We start from the raw sequence: 23,556 nt of genomic DNA, 5'->3' as shown, positions 1-23,556 counted from the left end.
GTGGATATAGTTGCACTGCTTATAACAGTTATATAGCTCTGTCTATGCAGTTTTGGCTGTTTAGAAAAGAAGCAGCTCCTTGCTAACGTCAGTTGTAGTTCTGACATTGCACAAACTTCTAATTGTGTATATATCTCTTATTTGGCTTGTATTTCCTTAACCTTTTTGTCACTTTGATAATTCCCAATTCTCATACCTCTCTAATTAGATATGTTAGGTTTATGGGTCATCTTCCAAGCTTTTGTATTAAAAAAAAATCTAGCAAGATCTGCACACACACACACACACACACACACACACCCTGCAATGTTTAGGCTTAGAATAAACCTTCCATTGGAGACAACAGAAAGTTTTTCCCCCAAGCCCAATTGCAATGAGAGAGGGAAGGATTAATTGTTACCTCCCTAATTGGGACCCTCAAAGTTGTCCCTTCCCTGTTGCAATTAGACTTGAAAGAAGCCTTTTTAAAATAGCCAGTAGATGGGCTTTTTCAAGCCTAATATCAATGGAGGAAGGATGGGGGGGGGGACCCTGCAGGTGTCAAAGAAGACCTCTGCAGACAGACATGTGTCAATGGGTACCATGCTAATGACTTGTCCTGTGCCATATCCAGTTGAGAAGAGTGACAGGAAGCATTTGAGTTAAACCTTGAAGGAGAGTGTTAGATTGGGAGAAGTGTTCTGGCCATGCTCTTCAAACTTAGGATGGTGGATACTGAGCCATAAATAAGATTGCGTTTAATTAAAAATTTTCATCCCAGTGGCAATGGGAATTCATACCTTTCTTATGAAATATAGCTTATGTGAACAGTTGTCTTCAAGGGCAAGCATCAAATTCCTCCTGCTAATCATCTTGCTAAAAATAGATCTTCTATTCTTAAAGATACATGTTTGCTATCCATGTTCATCATGCTAAAGAGATCCCAGTGTAAGCAAGAAAAACTGTTGTATATCCACAATGCGGGCGACAAAGCACAAGTGGTAAGCCAAGACAAACTTTGGTTATAGCTCAGTTTGTTCAGAGCAACACAAACCTTGAGTCTGGTTTCAGATGTAAACTGGCTTAGCTCCCAATAGCAAGGCAGGAGTGAAGCAGTCACAATTTTCTTGTTGTGCTCCAGCACACTTGTTTATTGATGCTACACTATAGTTTGCCATAGCATTACAATCAGGCCAGGCCATAGTATTGTAAATGTTTAGGATTGTGGTTTGTTTTTATCAACTTCTAGAAATTAGGAAAATTACATTTTCTAGATGCTGGTTGAATCCAAAAGGTTCTTTGGACAATCAGGGTGAGGGTGGGTGTGTCGACAATTCTGCTGATTTTCCACCCAGCTCTTGCCATTCTGGAGGGGCCCCAAGCAGATTTATAAAGGAGGATATAAGGGCTACATCACGAAGGAGGAATAAAGTCCCATTGTATTAGCAGAACATTGCTTATGGTTCTTAAGTGCTAAGACATAATTTGTTTTTTTCATAATGTATAAACTGTTGTACTTCCAGAGAATACTCCAAGCAGTGTACAGAAATAGGATTTAAAACACAATACTGTTCATAGAATTGTTGAAACATAAAAACCAAGACTTTTTTTAGAAGATTTGTGAGAAAAGAAAGGTTTTCAACAAACATATACCATGTACTTCAACTTACCAAACTAGCATCTTCTATTCATTACTCTATTTCATATAGAGTCCTTTTCATATTTCATTGAGACAAATGAAAGCTGTGCTTGAGCTTCTAAAATGCAGGAGCCCTGCTAGGGGAACGGATATTATTATTATTATTATTATTATTATTATTATTATTATTATTTCTTACTTAACTAACATACAACCACTTGTTTTGCGGGGCAGGGGGATAATATCACTATGACAGCACTTCTGGTTGTGTGAAATTGGTTGGCCCTGTTCTAAATAGTGTCTACATAGTATGATGGGCATTCTCTGCTCATGTTCTGCAATTCTGGTGCACTCAACTTTTAAAGCTGCACAGAAGCTTTAAAGCCTGCATTCCAGGCTTCCATTCCCTAAATTGCAGTAACTCCATGGAAGCAGCAGAACAGAATGTACAGGAAATGGTTCTGACGCTATAATTAAAGTGAAACTCTGAAGGCCAAAACTGCAAGTTTTGCAGGGCAATCCTATACATGTCTGTTCAGAAGTGTTACTTATATTAAGGTGGTACCTGTGCAATTTATTATAATATAGTTTCCCCCCAAAAAAGCTTTATTTTCAGTAAATACATTTTTGAAAGGATTAGTTAAACAAGACAGATTATTTATGATGAATTGCCTTGATATGTCTGTGTCTTGATTCATGTCTATGCTTAAAAGCAGGCATTGAGGAAACTATGCAGTGTTAGAAACTGAGATATGAAAGCTAGGAGCTACCCGGTAAGTGGCACCTTAAGCCTAGGTTATGGGCGCAACAACGCAATGTCTAGGCACGCTTTTTTATAAGAAGAATACAAAGCTGAAATGAATGAACTGCAGGCCTTAACTTCAGCCACTTTTGTCCATTGATTTGTCTTGCCAATGCTTGCATTTCTTAGTTCATTCTTTTTTCTGGTAAAGTTTTTCTGAGTTCTTTCTGTGCCTCCAGATAGGATATTCTTTGGTCTTTCATAGATTTAATTCCTTGCCTTGGGATGCCATCAGAGAGTATAGAACCCAGATAAATTCTCATCCACACTGAGTTCTGTGAATATTTCCCTCCCATTTCTTGGCTGTTTTGTGTTAGATATCTGTTGGAAGGAATCCAGAATTATCTGCCTACTTGTGTGATTATCATATAATTTTGAGCATAATGCCATTTCCTTCAGTGTGAAAGTTGACTTTAAAGGGACCTCTTTTTAAGGTGCCGCCTCCCTCCCTCCCTTGCCAGAGATGCTTCCTGTGGGTGTAATAGTGAGGAGACATTGTTAGGGTTCACTGAGGAGCATTTCAGTCTGGCTCTTTAATGATATTTTGCAATTATAGTTTATATACACAGACTGATGTGCAGGCTTGCTACAAAATGTTGCCTGGCTTTATTTATTTCATTACATTTGGATCCCACCTTTTATCCAGGGAGCTTAAGGTTCTCTCCCTCTCCCTATTTCATCCTCACAACAACCCTGTGAGGTAAGTTAGGCTAACAGACAGTGACTGGCGCAAGGTCACCCAGGAAGCTTCATGGCAGTGTTAAACCTAGGTTATGGGCACAAGAATGGAATGTCTAGGCACACTTTTTTAATAACAAGAATACAAAGCTGAAAATGAATGAACTGCAACTAAAATATTATGTTTATTTTTCACATGGTCTAGTCCTTCCCCTGCCCACCGCCCTAATATTCTTAAAAGAGTCTCTTCTCTAGTCTTCATGGAGTAGCTGGAAGTGGGGAGGCAGAAAAAGTTCTTCCTTTCCTTCCACTCTGCAGTTTTAATCTGAAATATTAGATGCAGTACTGCACCCAGAGCTCAGAAACTGCTAACGCTAATTAAATTCCCTGTTGGAAAATGTGCATAGAACAATGGGAGTTTTGAACACTGGTTCAAAATGTCACAATTGAAAAGGACCTTTCTCTTGTCTTCACCAGCAGACATCTGTCAGCAGAAAGATGGCAAGAAGGGTCTAGAAGTTGAGTGAGATTTTTAAACAGGCAAATATGCTTCCTTCTGGAAGCAAATTCCAATACAACATGTTTTCAAAAACCTCAATATCAGGTTATCTGTGTGAAAAATATTGGTGCCTAAAACTGACCACTCAAACCAATTGTGTGTGGGAAAAGAAGTAGTTGATTCAGCTCCCTTTCTGGGCCTGATGAGATGCTATGTATTCTACCAGCCTCTCCCCCTGTCAAGGAGAAACTAGAAGCAGGCATCAGGATCACAGACTCTTTTCTATGACCTCACTGCAGGGAGACACAAACCTCCAAATTGTGGTTACAGTATTTAGTTGCAGGCTCTTTCTCAACATTAGGTTTTCTCCTCTAGGTTTTAAAACCCTTGACACTCTCTTTGCTATGATGGATCTGTTTAGACGACAAAGATAACACAACATGCATCACCAGGGAGGGTTTCCTTTCCCTTCCTAAACAGGGAGCTAGCTGGCCTTTGATAGACTTGTCTTTTCCTGCCTATTGGACTGCCATTATATGGAAATGATCAGGCAAGATAATCCCACAGTTATATTAGTTTTCTGGAGAATGAGAGTGACATAGTTTTTCTTGAAGTTTTTTTTTTTTTTTTTTTTTCAGAAGAATTAGCAGCTGCTTTCCAGTTACTTCAATAACTCATATTTTGCTCAGCAGGATATAATTGAACAGGCTGTACCTTCGACAACTTTTCATTGAACATAAGGAAAGCCTTAAAGTTTGTTTTGCGTGTTAAATTCTTGCTTTTACAAGCTACTCTTTTGGATTAAGTGAAATCTCACTGTCTGCTAAAGCAATACAGTCACCCTGCAACTTAGAAGCATTTAAGTTGTGCACATTCAGCTTTACATGCTTGACAATTATTATTTTTTAAATTAGAAAGAGGGCATGTGTCAGGGGCAAAAAGACTTTGGCAGCCCCATTGAATCCAATGTATTTTGACTACACACAGTTGCAGCTTTAGGCACGATCTCCAGAATGTAACCCCCATGTAAGTTGCAGGCTTACTGTATAAGGATTGGAACCAGATCCATTCTGCTAGAATTTTACTCTTAAGTCACAAATCTCAGCTATGCTTGTGTATATGCTTGCCAATTTGCTCCCCTTTCAGAAAGCTAAACTGTTCTTCCTGGCAGGGCTATCCCCATTAGCCAACTGCCTAGGATGCCAGCATTTCAAAGTTGTCTGTCCCAGTTATGCTGTTGGAGAGAGAGCCACTGCCTATACTTTTGGCTGAGGTGAAGGCACACAGACTCATCTCCTTGGCTGGGTGATATCCCTTGCATTCCAGGGGACACGATAGTGATCCTTCTGATCTTGATCAGCTGTCCAGGACATAGACACAGTTGTAAAGGAGAGGAAGTAAACAAGCAGCAGACAGTAAAAATGAATATGAGAAAGTACTGAATGGAATCTTCACAGTGTTCAGTTGGGGCAGCCCTGCTCCCCACATTCAATTCTTCCCTCTAATGCAAGGCTTCCAACTGGAAACAAACATTGGTTCCTCTTTTCTCCCTTTGCCTTCTCCTTTGCCTCAAATGTTGCCCTTCAGAAATCCAGCCGCTTCATGTCTCAGATATCCCTCCCACCCATGCCTCTCAAACTATTTTCACTTGCCTCCTGTGATTTCTTCTCCACATCTCCTTTCCCACCTAATTTCTAACTTCCTGGCCTACCTGGATGGTAAATGCTTCAAGTCTTTTATACTGAGCCCTTTGCTTTGAGAATCTTGCCTAGTAACAGCAACGTTCTAAACTTCCAGAGACTAACATTGGCCAGAATAATGCCTTTTAAATAAAAACTACACCAAGCATACTGGACATTTTCTTTGACCTAACAACAAACCATTTCCCCTAAGAGATAGTATGTACAAAAAGAAAAATATTTCCAGAAAACCAGCAAAGTGTATGCAAGAAAAGTCACAGCACCTTTCAACATGCTAGTGACTTTCATCAACTGCTCAACCCATTCAAAATAATTCATTTCATATCCTGTCTAACCAAAATTGGCATGAACCATCCTCAAACATCTCTCTCTTACACTGTAAAGTTTCAATTCAGTCCATTGAACCATTTTCTAACTAGAAGCCATAGAAGCTATTCCCTCCCTGATTTCTCATTATATTAGTGGAATGTGATTCAGCTGACTCACTCTTAACATCAGGCCATCACGGATCTTACATATGAACAGTGCTGCTGCATCAGGCCAGGCCTATTTATTTCACCTTTCTGTTCTCATAGCGGCTAGACAAGTGTCAGTTGAAAGGTTACAAACCCATGATCAGAATAGTTCTCTCCTGCTTGTGAACCTCAGCAACAATCATTATCTACCATAAATTTATATAATCCTCTAAAACCATTCAAGTTTGAAGCCATTGGTACATATTGTGAAAGGGAATTACATAGTTCAAAATGTACATATGAAGAATTGCTTCTAGTTCTGAGTCTCCTCTATCATTTAGCTTCATAGGTTGCCCCCAGTTCTAGCATAATGAGAGGGGGAGAAAAATGTCTCAGCAGGAATGGACACCACTAATTAGCACAGCATCTTAGGTTCAATCCTTGGTTTCTCCAGGTAGGGCTGGAAAAGACTCCTGTCTGAAACCCAGAAGCGCCAGTCAGTGTAGATACAGTGGTACCCCGGGTTACAGATGCTTCAGGTTATAGAGTCTGCTAACCCAGAAATAGTACCTCGGGTTAAGAACTTTGCTTCAGAATGAGAATAGAAATCGTGCGGCAGCGGCAGGCCCCATTAGCTAAAGATTAAGTATAGTTTCAGGTTAAGAACGTACCTCCAGAACGAATTAAGTTCTTAACCCGAGGTACCACTGTATTACTGATTTAGTTGCACCAATGGTCTGACTCAGTATGAGGCAGCTTCCTAAATTCTCCAAACCATACATAATTGTATACACCTCTATCATATCTCCCCCCACTCTTACTTGCCTTTTAAACACACATAAACACACTTGTCACAAACTTTCTAGGAAGAATTCAGAAACATTTGATTTACTTGGTACTTTATTCCAATTTATATAGCATGGTACCCAACTAAGTGAGCAACAGAACTTCCCCTTCCTCTCCTCTGCCCCATGACCTCTCCAGATCTGCACTGTAGGGTTGCAGAACCCTCAAAACAAATACACAAGGATGGGAGAGGTAGGAGAGGTCCCATTACGTGGCCAGTAATCATTGCATCCCACTATTTTGTTGGATGGCATCCATAATATTTCCATTTTTGTGGCTGTATATGATATAGCCATTATGTGGTAAATGAAGACGCACACACACAAATTCAAATCCAATGTGTATAAATTACATATCAAGATTTAGGGTAACCAGGGTACAAGAAATATATTCATTCAAATGTGTCAGAAAAATAATAAAGGATAAAGGGTAATTGATTGCCAAATAATAACCATTATTTATTGTCATGTCAATGTTCCCTCTTAAAAATATCCCCCCCCCAAAAAAAAAAAGAGTTAAGCTTTTTATTTTTATTTTTTTGCTTTGGCATTGCTATAGCTGCTTATTTTTAAACAAGCACGTAGATCCACAGTTTATCTTAAGGTGGCTTTCATTTCTGACATACAAAACACTCAAAGGGCTTTACAAGTTTGGAAGCGCCTGCAAGCCTTAATCTTTCAATAGCCTACTTTGAGACTTGAGCAGTTATGACTTGCGACAAAAGGAAGGGGAAGAGAGGAAGCTACAAAACCGCTACGTCTGGTATTTTCATGTTCCTCCCTGGTTGGTTTCACTAAATTGGAAGTTACTTTTATTGATGGTTTTGAAGTGCCACTTTTATAACAGGCTTGTGTCTTTTTCCATACTCTACCATACCATTAAGACTTTGGAATGCTTGGAGTAAGGGGCAGGCTCCCAAAGTGACTTTCCAATCTGTGTCCGCAGTTCTAGCCAAGTTCCCTTTTAATGTATGGAGCAGGCTAAGTTGAACTCGCTCTCAGAATAACACAGAAGTAAAACGCAGCTGCTGCTTTAAGTGGCACTGTGTGATAATAGGACTCTGCTGTTTACTGGAACTCAAGTGCCTGGACTGGTACACGCACAAGCAGTATATGAAATCTGAAAACATGAGGATAAAGGAGATTTCTTTGCGGCAAGATCCTGATCTACGAAAGGAATTGGCATTGCTAGCTCGGGGATGTGATTTTGTTCTGCCTTCCAGATTCAAGAAGAGACTCAAAGCTTTCCAGCAAGTCCAGGTTTGTTTACCATTATGAGTTTGACTGGACTGTGTGTGTGTAATATTTTGAGGGACTTGGGGGGGGGTGTTCATGCTGTTTGAGTGGAAACTAGCCAGAAATGCCTTGAACTTTGAAAAGCCCAAGTGGTTTTATTAGGTTAGTATAAAAACAAATACACCTATGTTTGAATATGGCTACTTTGTTCCTGTTATTGTTGCTACTGTTTGCCTTGAGACATGCTTTTGTTACACTCCGTATGTAAAAGTGGGGTGTTGAACAATATAACTTTCCCCAGCATAAGTGTTCCTTTTTTAGCCTATGAATGTGAAACTGTTCAGTAGAAAATAAACAATTAATAGTCATTTGCATACTTATCTATTCTGGCCATCTTGCATAATGAAATTCATTTTTAAAGTTCATGTCCAGCATCCTGTTATAAATGTTATCCAGTTCGTGTTATAAATAAGTGAATGTTATTTCTCAACTTACCATGATTTTCTACTGTATAGTATTGTAACCTGATCAGGAGAAAATACTGATCTTAGTTGCTTATAATCAGATATAATACATTGATGGCGACCATGCATTTTAATGTTTAATCTTTTCACCCTGCCTTTCACCACCCTGACAAAGCTGTATTTAGTTGATGTGAGCATCTTCAAAATTGCATAGTTAGACAGAAAAGTGAAATCTTTTCCTCAAAGCTGGGAATCTAATAAGTATCTTGCTTTCAACTGGAGTGCAGCTTGACACTGGAAGCTAAATTGCTAAAGTCTACATTTATCTTATTCACATCTCTCCTCCCCCCTTCTGCACTTTCAGAAGTTTTCAGTTTTTGATGTGTTGTGTTTTTAATATTTTGTTGGGAGCTCCCCAGATGGGCAGAATAATAATAATAATAATAATAATAATAATAATAATAATAATGCCTCATTTCCTCACACAGGCATCAGTGGAAATGTTAATCTGCTGAATACTATTCTTCCCAACTTACTTACCAAGTTGGAGTAAAAAGTGATGCATGTGTGCAGGCATGCAACTAGGGTGGCAAAATCCCCAACAAGCTAGCCTTCCTGCTGCAGCATTTTATACATATATGGGTAGACCCAGGGGTGTTGTTAGTAAGTGGCCCAGAGGGCTGAAGCTATGAAACGTTTGCACTGGGCCTGGATCTTCTGTGCCTCCCCCTTTGTCAAAGCTTTGTTTATAAGGCATTCTGGACAAGTTAAGATAGGTAGTTGGGGAGTACTGGTGTTGCACTTTCTGGCTTGCCTAGCCATCCTGTAAGCAAAGGAGAAGAGGGGGGAGGCAAGCCCTTCTCACTTGTGCTCAGTAAGTTACAAGGTGTGGGGAGGGGAGTGACTATGGAGTGGGGAGGACAGCACACTGAATGGTGGGGGGTAGTAACCAGGAAGTTTATTGGGTGAACATGAGCCAATAATTTTCTTGAAGTCTGTTGTCTGTCATCACCATCAGGAGAAAACTGTTAATGTGTGTATTCTTTTTCTTTTTTCTTTTTTCCATCTTGCATGCATAAGTGCTCTGCCCATTTCAGAGATGGAAACGTGTTTTCTGAAAAGTCTTCTTCATGCATATATTCTTGATGATAAAATACGCATCATGTCTGGCTTGACTAACTTACGTGAGGGCCGTTTTCTTGATTTCCAGCTGTAGCCAAGATTGTGTCAATCTATTATTGTTGGTTGTCATGTGTGAGCAATAATCGGCTAGTGGCAGGGTAGTTGTAAATATATGCAGTGACTGGATTGGGTGAGGAAGAATGTATATGTATGATAGAGGGACAAGGGGGTCAAGTTACATGTAGGACAAGACTTGTAGTTTTAATTAGTATTGATAGCAGCAGACCTTGCCAAAGATTGTGTGGTTGGGACAGAGGGTTCAATCCACATTGCAGTGTACTGGGTGCAGAAAATCCTCTCTGCCTCTGTCTACCCCCACTTCTAGCATACACCAAACTATGATGTGACAGCAGGAGCCACCTCAAATTTGCATCTACACATAAAAGCTAGCGTGCAAATTCATTTATTGAGCCTTTGCTCTGAGTCTCTTAGGACTTGCTTGCTTGCTTGCTTGCTTGCTTGCTTGCTTGCTTGCTTGCTTGCTTGCTACTTTCTTTCACCTTCATGAAAAGAGGAAGAGAGGAAAATCACATCATTCTGTGGGCCTTTCCTGAGTTTTTTAAATATGCAAGTGTTACTCATTGCTTACATGAGAACTAACTTTTTGTTGTGATGAAGTAGCATTTCCACAACATTCAGATATCAGTAGCATGTTGCTGGAAATATGCTAGGAGTACATTCAGCTGCTGCGATTTAATGGAAGGTGCTTTTAGGACATGGCTTAATCCAGTACATGAGTCCATCGACCAGAACCTCAGTGCAATTGCTTACCTTCAGTTTCTGGAGTGATAGTGTAGATTAAGTCAGGCATGGAGTGAATTCTTGCTGTGGGAGGAGTCCATCCAGTAGGGCCCACCATCTGTGAGTGTCCTTCCTGCAGTCTCTGATTAAGAACTTGCAGGACAATCAGCTTCTTTTCTTTTTTCTTTTCTTTCTTTCTCCCCCCCCCCTTTTTTTTTTTTTTTTTTTGAGAGAGAGAGTGTAAAGGAAGTTTCCTTTTAAAAGAAGTCCAGTGTTCCTCTGTTAGGAAGCCTGAAACATTTTTGAATCTGTTTACTGCACCATTTAGCTACTTTGTGCTTCATGTATTTTAAGGTGAAAGAGAAAGAGGTGTGTGTGTGTGTAGCATATGTAATGTGGCCTTGTGTATATATAATTATATATATGCATGAGGCAGAGAGTGAGATGCTCCTACCCCTTTTTTCCTCTGAAGCCACAGCTTGAAATGTGCAAAGAGGCAATCGAATGCTTGTAGCTTGACATTCCCTCCCACTTGTGGCTTTGGGTTGCCCTGTGCTGGAATGCTGGCCTCTCTTATGAGGTCACCTTCATACCCCAGATTTTGATCGCTAGATGTAAAAATAGCCCATTTTCAGGTTTTGCTTGGGCGTATGTGTGTTGCAACCACAAACTCTTAATATAAATATAGATCGGCAAGCTCATTATATATTGGGCAACTGTCCCTTCTGCTGTTGTAAGAACCTCCTCTCTTAAATACAAAGATGTAGTCAAGAAATGTTTCTGACATTAGGAGGTAACATGCTATTGACTTGCAGGGTCTCAAAACCTTTTTATTTAACTTTTTAAATAAAAAACAACAACAAACCACCATTATATTTGTTTTTCATATAATAACTATTGATCTAATGTCAGTGAACATTTGCCTGTGTGTTGTTTTTTTTTCAAATTTCTGAATGAAAGGCTATTTTTCACTCGAAATTAATTACTGTATATTGTTTCTGCATCTTTTAGTGACTCTTCCCTCATCTATGCTATTTTAACTTGTTGCCTGGGTCAGGAGTTGGGAAACTCCAGACTTGTGGGGATTTACTTCATTTTTTGCTAGTACCATGAGGCCATTCAGTCAGATATTGGTGCAAAAATTGGCCCAGAAGGGCAGACATAGAATTAAAGAACAGAGTGCCTCTGAACATATGCTTGGACCAGGAATTTGTTTGCATTCCCAAAACTGAGGTCACTGAGTTTTCCCCTACTTTGTTTCAAGCAATACATACTTTTAAGGTGTTTTTTTGTTAAACACTTGAAATCAGAACACTTGCCCACTGTACTACACATCACCAGAAATCTGTCATTGATCCTGCTCTATCTTCTTTCTGCCCTTGTCTAGACCATTAACTTTAATTACTGGGCTGGACTAAGTGGGTAGTTGCACTACAAGCATTGCCATTACTTTATTCATCTTTTCTGGAATTGTTTTTAAGCTGGACTCCTACATTTGTTTACCTGGAAGCAAGCCATGTTGAACTCAGTAGGAGGACTTCTGAGTAGCCATGTGTAGGATTGTGCTGTGTGTGAGAATCTCTTAATTACCCGTTGCTTGTGCCAGTAAACTGTGTAGTGTGTGAAGCATTTCTTAAGTAAATAGGATTATTATTTACTGTTTACTGCAAAACTAGGATTACGTGGCACCTGTAACCGTGCCAGTTCTACATTTTGTTTTTGTTTTTTTTAATTCTCTTTATTAATTTTCATACACACAGATACACACATATATACACAAAATAAATTATTCACAAAAGAAACAATAATAAAAACAACATAACTAAATTATAAAAATTTAGTTAAAATTCAAAATTTAGTTAAAATTTAGTTACATTTTTTAATGTGCTTTAACAGACCTGAAGATTTTCTTAGGAAAGAGCAGAATGTGTTATAATATAAAGTGCTGTTGCAGTCTCTGTTGCCTGCCAATACTATCACAATGGTTAACAAAGAATGTGTGAGGAGCACTGTTTGGCATTGTAATCTTGCATGCCTTCCTGTAAGACTGCAGAGCTCTTTTTCTAACTCAAATCATGTGTCTAAGTCTTCAGATTCATGCTGGAGTACATTCACTTGAATCAGTAGTACACCTTTCTCTCCCCTCCATTCCTGAGTAATAACTGGCCAGAAAACAAGTTTCTCTCTCTGTGGGGGCTGTTGTGAAGAAACAGTTGTTTAGATGTGTGCAGGCTGAATCTTGCTGCTATCAGAGCTCATAAATAATTGAAGGATTTTTTTGTTGAAACCTCACAGTATTTTCTGTTGTGGACATTTAAAACAAAGAACATCTACAGTGTTATCCCTTGGCAAAAGAGTAGTGTACAATATTTGAACAAAATTATTATATTGTGAAGTTCTTGAGACCAAATCTAAACTTGATTCAAGACTGAGTGTCCTAGTAATAATCTGTTTTTGATACAATGTTGCTCCAAGCCTGTGCAATAGAAGTTGCATGTTATGCAGCTCATAAGTATACATGGTCTATTTTTTAGCATTTTTTGTGTTTGTTTGTTTGTTTGTTTGTTTGTTTGTTTGTTTGTTTGTTTGTTTGTTTGTTAAATTGGTTTAGTGCCCTTCATCTGAAGATCACAGGGTGGTTGGCAGCATAAAAATACAAAATGAGAACACAAAATACATAATAAAACAAAAGCACATCAATAACCCCCCTCCTACAAACACATTTAAAGGACCATAGAAAGTTTATCAGCTAAAGGCCTTGTTATAGAGAAACGTATATGTAATGAAGGCTCCAGGTGAGCCTCCCTGAGGAGAGCATTCAGCAAACGGGGAGCCACCTCTGCAAAGGCCCAATCTTGTGTTGCCACATTCTGGACCTCTCATGGAGGAGGCACATGAAGGAGGGCCTCAGATTATGATTGTAGGGTCCAGGTCAGTTCATATAGGGAGAGGTGGTCCTGAGCCATTTAAGGCTTTATAGGTCAAAACCAACACTTTGACCTTTATAGAACAAAACCAACACTGCAGCCAGTGCAGTCCGGCCAGGATCCATGTAATATGCTCAAACCATCTTGCCCCAGTAAGCAACCTGCCTGTTGAATTCTGCACCAACTGAAGTTTCCAAACCGTCTTCAGAGGCAACCCTACTTATAACACGTTGCTGTAATCTAAGCTAGAGGTTACCGGAGCATAGACAGTAGTTAGGCTATACCTTTCCAAATAGGGGCACAGCTGGGCCATTAGCTGAAGCTGATGGAAGGCACTTCGCATCCCTGAGGCCACCTGAGCCTCAAGCGACAGTTAAGGATCCAGATGTGCTCCCAAGCTGCATACCCACTCTTTAAGTGGTAGTGTGATCCCAACAAAAGCAGGCACCCTCCTAGGGAACTGCTCATTAACAGTGGCTCAGTCTTCTCTGGATAACCCAATGCATCAGTTTCCTGTAGATGTTAAACAGCATAGTGGATAAAATTGAACCCTGAGGAGCCCTGCATTGAAGGCTGCACAGGCCCACAGATCATTCCCCAAGCATCATTTTCTGGAAACAACCATCCAAGTAGGACTGGAACCACGACAAAGCAGTGCCACCTAACTCGGACAGCCACTCCAGAACGATACCACAGTATCAAAAGCCACTGAGAGGATGAGAAATAGACATTATCCCCGACTCTCTTCCAACAGAGATCATCGTTCAGGGCAACTAAAGCGGTTTATGTTTCAAACCAGGCCTAAACCCCTATTGAAATGGATCTAGAACATCATTTTCCTCCAAGAGCACCTGGATCTGGTCCATGACCACCTGCTCAATAATGTTGTCCAAGACAACTGACTGATAAGTTACTTAAGATTTTCAAAATGCAGGGAGGATTGGTTTTATTGCTGCCTCCTTCAAGCAGGTAGGGACCACCGCCTCACAAGGAGGAGGCATTAATCACCTCCCTGGCCCAGAGTGTGGCCTGCCACAAACGTTGGGCCAGTGACGTTAGGGGCCAGAGCCAGTCACCTCGGCATGGATGTTGAAGTCCTCCAGACTCAGCAGTCTGGGAGTCCTCAACACTGCCTTTGAGACTAGCTTTGTCACCTCAGGCAAGGAGACTGCTAGGCAGCGAGGTGGCTGGTAAACCAGCAGAATGCCTAATCTATCTCAGTTGCTCAATGCCAGGAACACATTACTTTCATTCTGCTCTTGCCATATATGTAAAGGGACCCCTGACCATTAGGTCCAGTCGTGACCGACTCTGGGGTTGCAGCGCTCATCTCGCTTTATTGGCGGAGGGAGCAGGCGTACAGCTTCCGGGTCATGTGGCCAGCATGACTAAGCCGCTTCTGGCGAACTAGAGCAGCACACGGAAACGCCATTTACCTTCCTGCCAGAGCAGTACCTATTTATCTACTTGCACTCTGACGTGCTTTCGAACTGCTAGATTGGCAGGAGCAGGGACCAAGCAACGGGAGCTCACCCCGTCGCAGGGATTCGAACCGCCAATCTTCTGATCAGCAAGTACCAGGCTCTGTGGTTTAACCCACAGTGCCACCCGCGTCCCTTGCTCTTGCCATATACCATATACCAAAGCAATTTTTCATTGTGCATGCTTGTGCACCCCTTTTGGTCATCATTTCTCTGCATCTTTGGAGTAAAAATGTGTCAGCATATATCATCTACTTCAAACTCTAAAAGGTGTTTACTGAAGGGCTTACTGTCTGCTGATGGCAATGTTTGTGTTTCTTCAAACAGCTGGTGGTCGTGTTTAGCTGTCACAAGCCTAACACGTAAAGAGCAAAGTACTTTTGTAAAGAAGGGAATGCTAAATATAATCAACATTTACCAAATCTAAAGGCTTAACATGTTACACTCTGCTGTCCTCCATTTGGCTGCAGTAGAAAATAATTAGTGCTTACAAGCTCAAATTGTATGGTGTGTTAGTGCTGTTTTTTGTTGTCATGAAGTTTCTTATAGTGAGCTCTTTTGCAAACTTCAGTTTTCATTTCTTAGCTTAAACTTTTTTGTGCCATTTGGTGTGGATACACTAATGTAGCAGTATGTATACCAATATTATGTGGCAAGAGAGTTTAAACCCTGCAATCTGTATAATTTATGGCCCTATTAGTCCTAGGGTAGGGAATTAGCTATGAAGAGCACTGAAGCTCTGACCCTTCACTATTGGAAATACGGTTGTCCTCCCCCACCCCAGCACAAGATAAAGCACCCACATATTTCTGAACCTGCCTTGGCATCCATCCAGCAAGGCTTCAAACTGTAAAAAAAATCAAACTGGAGCTTTCAGAGTGCAGAATTATTCAGCCAATAACAAATTCCAGTACTCTTCTTCAGTAATGTGAATCCATAGCACTCTGCCTATGCTTGGCTGTTGCAGACATTTTTGCAGAGCTGTTTAGATATGGGCAGTATTAGAAACTGATATGAAAGCTAGGTGCTAAATGGCATCTTAAACCAAGGTTATAGGCACACAACAGAATGTCTAGGCTCACTTTTTTTTTATAACAAGAATACAAAGCTGAAAATGAACTGCAGCTAAAATATTATGTTCATTTTTCACATGGTCTAGTCCTTCCCCTGCCCACCCCCGTAATATTCTTAAAAGGGTCTCTTCTTCAGTCTTCATGGAGTAGCTGGAAGTGGGGAGGCAGAAAAAGTTATTCTTTTCCTTCCACTCTGCAGTTTTAATCTGAAACTGAAATCTTAGGTGCAGTTCTTTCTCGGTCTCTCTGTGGCTTTCAATACCACTGGGCCAACTGTATTACAGCACTTCCACTCCTACCTGTGAGAATCCAGAGAGTACCATTGTGGAAGTGCTCTTTGGCCTCCTGGTACTTTTAATATAGTATTCCACAGGGCATTATTTTGTGTCCAGTGCTATGCCAATAAACTGAATTTGAATCCAGAGAAGAAAGAGGTTCTTTAGGTAGATGGTCTTGTGCCAGAAGATAGGCCAGTTGCCTGTTTTGGACTGGGTTGTACTTCCTCTGAAGGAGCACATATGTGGCTACTCCAAGATGCATCTTTAAAGACCTGAGTGACCTCTGTGACTACTAGTGCCTTTTGTCTAATATGCTGGCTACAGACATATCTTGATCGGGGTAGTCTGAGCAGTAGTCTACGCATGGTACCCTCAAGACTGCTGCAATACAGGGTTGCCCCATGAATCTGAACCAGAAGTTCCAGCTAAATGGTTGATGAGGGCATACGGCCAACAAACCTTTGCTAAAAAATCTGCACCATATACTTCTTGGCCAGGCTCAAGGTTCTCATTAATATTCAAAGCCCTGAACAAATTAGGTCCATGATATCTTAAGGACCTCCTGAGAGCCCTTATATGATATCCCAGCTGAGTCACTGTATCACACAGAGGAGCACTGTTGATAGCTTCAGAAGCCCAAATGGCTTCAACTAGAAGTAGGACACTTAGTGTTGCTGGCTCCATGCTGATTCTTCAGGCATAACTTTTTCAAGAAGAACCAGCCATTTTTACCATTGTTTGTATTGTTTTATGGTGCATGTTTTATTGTGCTTGCGTATTCTGTCGTATATTGCCTTGATACCTTATTTGATATGTGGTGATCTATAATATTTGTTTATAAGTAAAGCTAACTTTGCAGAACAGTATACAATTCTATTATATAGTACAATCATATGCATGTCTATTCAGAAGCAAGTCCCATTGAGTTCAATGGGACTTACTCCCAGGTGCGGATAAGATTGCAGCCTTGGTGTAGCATTTCTCAGATTTATTCCATCTGTTGTTCCCTTTGCTGTATGCTGTCATATTTCCAGATAGCAATATGAATAAAAGATAATTCCTTGTTTACCAAAAGCAACTGTTTATCAAGTTGCTCATTAAAAACTGCTATTGCTCTTTTTTTATTTTGACTAATAGTCACATCTATACATACGTTGACATGCAATTTCTTCCCCTCTTTAAACTGAGCCTTAAAAAAAAAAAAAGCAGCTGCCCCCTCATTTCATTTCTTCCAAGGATGCAGTATCACTTTCCACCCCTTGTTCTCCCCATTTGAATTTGGAAAAGAACTTGCTAAACAACTGGAAATTATAGTGTAGTCTTGACACATTTAGCAAAACTGTTCATTATTTGCTAGTGATTACTTGGTAATGTTGGTTCCAATAATAGATTAACCTTTGAGCAATTGCAGATGTTTTGTTACCCATTTCCAAAAGCGTGAGAGGAGGCTATAAGGCAAAAGGCAGTTTTTTCTATCACAAATAAAAAGAATAGTGACTTTCATTGTTAGGCTTCAGAAAAATCTCTCATTTCCCTCCCACCCCCAGTTTAGGTGTTATTCCTATATTACCATACAAATGTTATAGTGGTAGGATTGCTAAGCGTACATTTCAAGACTTGGAGACAAAACTGTCAAGATGCATATTTTAGTTTATGTCTTAAAGTTTAATTTTTCCTTTTTCTATAGGTTCAGTCAAAGAAAGAAGAACCTTTGACACCATCTCTGAGCCAAACCATTCCAACATTTTATTTTCCTCAAGGATGTCCAAAAGAAAAAGTGAACATAGATAGTGTTATTACTAAGATAGAGAAAACTTTTGCTCAGTTTCCAAATGAGAGAGCAACATTAGAAGATATGGGTAAAGTTGCAAAGGTGAGCCCAATAGGTTTCTCTTCTTCTTGCCCAGAAGGATATGAAGTTCATGAAGAATATCAAATATACTGAAGTGTGTGCAGTGCAATCCTAGGTGTGCATCCTTAGTTTATTATTTAGGAAGGAGAAAATAATTTTTAAGTGGGACCTACCTCTGACCATGGGACGTGGGTGGCGCTGTGGGTTAAACCACAGAGCCTAGGACTTGCCAATCAGAAGGTTGGCGGTTCGAATCCCCGCAACAGAGTGAGCTCCAGTTGCTCGGTCCCCGCTCCTGCCAACCTAGCAGTTCGAAAGCACGTCAGAGTGCAAGTAGATAAATAGGTACCACTCCGGCGGGAAGGTAAACGGTGTTTCCGTGTGCTGCTCTGGTTCGCCAGAAGCGGCTTAGTCATGCTGGCCACATGACCACTGTACACCGGCTCCCTCGGCCAATAAAGCGAGATGAGCGCCGCAGCCCCAGAGTCGGCCACGACTGGACCTAATGGTCACGGGTCCCTTTACCTTTACCTCTGACCATAATGGTGGAGTAACTGCCACTTACCAGGAAGGGGAGGGATGAGGCAGCAGGATGGTTGGCACTGTGTGGGTGCATTGGTGGAGGTGGTACTCCTCACCAGCCACTCTGTGCTATACTGATATAGGCTCTCACCTCAAGGAAGTGGCTTGCATTCCACTAGCAGCATGTGAGAATATGGCCTGAATCACAAAGACCTGTAAAATATGCGGTAGCAGTTTCTTTCTTGCATGGTGCATTTTAATGTATTTTTAATCTTTTTGGAAGCCGCCCAGAGTGGCTGGGGAAGCAAATAATAAATTATTATTATTATTATTATTATTATTATTATTATTATTCACCAGGTTGAACTGTAAATGGCTGAGCACAGTTAGGCTTTGTGTCATCAGTGTAGTCATAAAATTGACCTAAACATATTGTGCCTTAAGGATCTCTCCAGTGAGTTAAGGTTCGCTGACAGTCTGTATAAGTTATTTATGGAATAGAAAGGCTGACAATAACAGATTTTCCTATGGAAAGTGTTGTACAGTGGTACCTCTGGTTACGAACTTAATTTGTTCCAGAGGTCCGTTCTTAAGCTGAAAGCGTTCTTATCATGAGGTGCACGCATCCTGGGGAAAAGTTCACAACCAGGAGCAGCTACTTCCGGGTTAGCAGAGCTCGTAACCTGAAGCGTTCGTAACCAGAGGTACCACTGTATTTAAAGAGAAATAAAGGAAAAAGTGAAACTCAGCAGTGGCCAGAGGATTGGAGTAGATCAGTCTACATCCCAATCCTAAAGAAGGGCAGTGCCAAAGAATGCTCCAACTACCTCACAATTGCACTCATTTCACATGCTAGCAAGGTTATGCTTAAAATTCTATAAGGAAGGCTCAAGCAGTATGTGGACCGAGAACTCCCAGAAGTGCAAGCTGGATTTAGAAGAGGCAGAGGAACCAGAGACCAAATTGCAAACATGCGCTGGATTATGGAGAAAGCTAGAGAGTTCCAGAAAGACATCTACTGCTTCATTGACTATGCAAAAGCCTTTGACTGTGTAGACCACAGCAAACTATGGCAAGTTCTTAAAGAAATGGGAGTGCCTGATCATCTCATCTGTCTCCTGAGAAATCTCTATGTGGGACAAGAAGCTAGAGTTAGAAGTAGATTTGGAACAACTGATTGGTTCAAAATTGGGAAAGGAGTACGGCAAGGCTGTATATTGTCTCCCTGCTTATTTAACTTATATGCAGAATTCATCATGCGAAAGGCTGGGCTGGATGAATCCCAAGCCGGAATTAAGATCGCCGGAAGAAATATCAACAACCTCAGATATGCAGATGACACAACCTTGATGGCAGAAAGTGAGGAGGAAATTACAGAACCTTTTAATGAGGGTGAAAGAGGAGAGCGCAAAATATGGTCTGAAGCTCAACATCAAAAAAACGAAGATCCATGATCACTGCAGATGGTGACAGCAGTCATGAAATTACCATATTTTTCGCTCTATAGGATGCACTTTTCCTCTTCCAAAAATTAAGGGGAAATGTGTGTGCGTCCTATGGAGCGAATGCAGGCTCCTTGGCTTCAGCGATAGCAACGCGAAGCCTCTGAAGCGCAGAGGGAGCGCTCCCTCCGCGCTCCGGAGGCTTCGCGTTGCTTTCACTGAAGCCTGGAGAGCAAGAGGGGTCAGTGCGCACCGACCCGTCTCGCTCTCCAGACTTCAGGGATAGCTGCCTGAAGCCTTCAGAGCTCAGCGCGAGTTGCCGCTGCGCTCCAGAGGCTTCAGGTTCCTTTCACTGAAGCCAGGAGAGCAAGACTCTCCTGGCTTCAGCAGAGAGGGAGAGCTGCGCAGCGCCCCTTCAGCCAAGCGGGAGGAGAAATGGAAGGGGCTTCATTTCTCCTGCCGCTTCGCTGAAGGGGCACTGAGCAGAGAGGGGGAGATTTTTTCTTGTTCTCCCCCTCTAAAACAAATTGCGTCCTATGGTCCGGTGCGTCCTATAGAGCGAAAAATACGGAAAAAGACGCTTGCTCCTTGGGAGAAAGGCGATGACAAACCTTGACAGCATCTTAAAAAGCAGAGACATCACCTTGCCAACAAAGGTCCGTATAGTTAAAGCCATGGTTTTCCCAGTAGTGATGTATGGAAGTGACAGCTGGACCCTAAAGAAGGCAGATTGCTGAAGAATTGATGCTTTTGAATTATGGTGCTGGAGGAGACTCTTGAGAGTCCCATGGACTGCAAGAAGATCAAACGCATCCATTCTTACGAAAATTAGCCCTGAGTGCTCATTGGAAGGACAGATCGTGAAGCTGAGGCTCCAATACTTTGGCCACCTCATGAGAAGAGAAGACTCCCTGGAAAAGACCCTGATGTTGGGAAAGATGGAACAGTGTTCTCGAAGCTACAAACATGAGTCTGACCAAACTGCGGGAGGCAGTGGAAGACAGAAGTGCCTGGCATGCTCTGGTCCATGGGGTCACGAAGAGTCGGACACGACTAAACGACTAAACAACAACAACAAAGGAAAAAGTGATAGGATTCAGTCTAGCAAGACCTTGCATGCTACAGGTGGCGTTTTTGCCAGAAACATCCCTTTAACGAGCCTAAGGTTTCGACTTAAATTTGAAATAAGTATAAATAAGGTTGTATGGCATCTAGGGCAGTATAGCATTTCACTCAATAAGTTAAACAATGTACTTTGATGCTTAGGTAAAAGGTAAAGGTACCCCTGCCCGTACGGGCCAGTCTTGACAGACTCTGGGGTTGTGCGCCCATCTCACTCAAGAGGCCAGGGGCCAGCGCTGTCCGGAGACACTTCCGGGTCACGTGGCCAGCGTGACATCGCTGCTCTGGCGAGCCAGAGCTGCACACGGAAACGCCGTTTACCTTCCCGCTGGTAAGCGGTCCCTATTTATCTACTTGCACCCGGAGGTGCTTTCGAACTGCTAGGTTGGCAGGCGCTGGGACCGAGCAGCGGGAGCGCACCCCGCCGCAGGGATTCGAACTGCCGACCTTTCGATCGGCAAGTCCTAGGCGCTGAGGCTTTAACCCACAGCGCCACCTGCGTCCCTACTTTGATGCTTACAATAGTGCAATAAAAATGAAAGTTACTTTCCTTTTTCCAAAATGTTGGCATTCTAATAGACCTTACAGTTAGTTCTTAAAAATAATCCTCAAATTTGCTTCTGATTAACTCTAGGCTTGTGAATGTCCTCTATATTGGAAAGGTCCACTATTTTTTTGTGCTGGAGGAGAACGAACAGGATTTGTATCGGTTCATAAATTTGTTGCAATGTGGCGGAAGTAAGTATGATTTATTTAGCAAGGCCATTTCATCATGCTTTAAATAGTTTAACTGAATAACTTTCCTAGAAAAAACCCAGCATTAGAATAAGGAACATGGCAAGAGTTTTAAAATATTTATTGTCCTCTTCCCCCATCCCAAAAATGTATATTTGGATTTGGTGTAAAACAACCATGCCATTTCAAAGTGAAGTTTTTAAAAAAGAGAAGGAAAATAAAGATGCTTGAAAAAGTTTATAAATAAAGGCATTGCTGGGTTTGAATAGTAACTCTTTTAAGCCTGCTAGATTCCTAACATTTGATGGGTGCATATATGGCAATTTAAGAAATTTAGGGTTATTATTATTAATAGTTATTTCAGGCATTGCAATAGAATGACATATATAAAACAGTTGTGCATGTAAAAACAATTGCCCAGTGTTTTTTTCCTTTAAAAAATGTTTAGGGGTACTCTCGTTTTGACTCAAGAAAATCACCATTTTATAGTTCAAATTGGGGGAAATAGATACAGTAAATGGACAAAAGTACAAAGATTCACAAAATGTTTAGGGGTATGCATACCACTATGTCCTTCCAGAAATAAAGCACTACATTATATATATCAGATTGAAACAACAGCGCATATATAAAATCTATGCAGATCCAGGGCAGGGACCATCTAGAAAAATATTTTTAAAGGCTTGTGGAAAGAGAAATGTATTTAGCAGGCACCAAAAAGCCAATAGAGGATGCCCTTCTCTGATATGCAAAGGATAAGGACCACCACAGGAGAGGCTCAATTTTAACATTGTGCGGAATAGACCTCCTGATAGGATGCTATCTGCAAGAGGTCCTTGTGCAGAGTGCAGTGATTGATTGATTGGTTGGTTGGTTGGTTGGTTGGTTGGGTATGTAGGAGATGATTGGAGCATGTGTGGCTCACCTGGGGCCCTCCAGATGTAGGACTATCAGTCCTAGCCAGTATTGCCAGTGGTCAGGAATGATGTGTATTGTAGTCCAGCAGTATCCGAGGGATCACAGTTTAGCCACCTCTAGATCAGAGATTTCATTAATTCCTATGCATACATTTTGAGCAGATCTCCTGCTGGGGAAAAACAGGTTGCATTACAAAGAAATCCAGTGCAACAGTTGCACTAGCAGAAGCTTGTTGTGCAGCAGATGATTCTTGCTCAATCTGTTGCACAATAATCTCCAAGGGCATTTGTGTTTCCCCCTACACAACAGCTGATTGTTCTTGTGCAACATTTTTTGGTAATGTACTTTTGCTTTCCTTTGTGCAACCATGTTCCACCAGCACAAGTATATCGCTAAGTGGCTTTAACTTAGTACAGTCATACCTAGTTTGTCGAACAGAATCCGTTCTGGAAACGTACTTCTGAAAACGTACGACAACCAAGGCGCGGCTTCCAATTAGCTGCAGGAGTTTCCTGCACTCAATTGGAAGCCTGTTGGACGTTCAGCTTCCAAAGAACGTTCGCAAACTGGAACACTCACCTCCGGGTTTGTGGTGTTCGGGAGCCAAAACATTCGGGTCGCAAGGCATTCAAGATCCAAGGTATGACTGTACTACATTGCAAACAACTCACAGGGCATTTAACTTAATATACGTGCACATTAGACTACTTATGCATTTCAGGATTCTACAGACTTGCCATGATGCTGCCTCCAAGTTTGTTCATCTTCTCAAGAGCCCTGGATGTAACTATTTGGTACAAGAAGACTTCATTCCATTTTTACAAGTAAATTGCACTTTCTTGCTTGCTATTTTTATGTCATGAACCCTTTAAAAGACTTTAGTTTACTTTCCATTCTTTTTTTAAAGAAATAAACATGACTAGCCCTTATTTGCTAACTCAATGACACACAAGCTGAAAGATCAAAAAGCTCAAGCCATTCCTAGG

At 41.2% G+C, this 23,556-nt stretch overlaps 1 protein-coding gene across 5 annotated transcripts in view; it reads left to right on the top strand.

Moving 5' to 3' along the window:
- Positions 1 to 23,556, top strand: part of PPP2R3B (protein phosphatase 2 regulatory subunit B''beta) — a 38,692-nt gene that overhangs the window by 4,785 nt on the left and 10,351 nt on the right. For 4 of the 5 annotated variants that reach the window (XM_083734406.1, XM_083734405.1, XM_083734403.1 and 1 more), the window contains exons 3-5: positions 17,667 to 17,852; positions 21,552 to 21,655; positions 23,292 to 23,394. In XM_083734406.1, the coding sequence (XP_083590532.1) occupies positions 17,667 to 17,852; positions 21,552 to 21,655; positions 23,292 to 23,394 (393 nt within the window). Of the gene's footprint in view, positions 1 to 7,216; positions 7,858 to 17,666; positions 17,853 to 21,551; positions 21,656 to 23,291; positions 23,395 to 23,556 lie in introns of those variants that run through there. The other variant, XM_083734407.1, reaches the window with a different exon arrangement.

The sequence above is a fragment of the Podarcis gaigeae genome (assembly GCF_964106915.1).
Source record: "Podarcis gaigeae genome assembly, chromosome: 4".
NCBI lineage: Eukaryota > Metazoa > Chordata > Lepidosauria > Squamata > Lacertidae > Podarcis > Podarcis gaigeae.
This window is presented reverse-complemented; position numbering and strand designations above follow the sequence as displayed.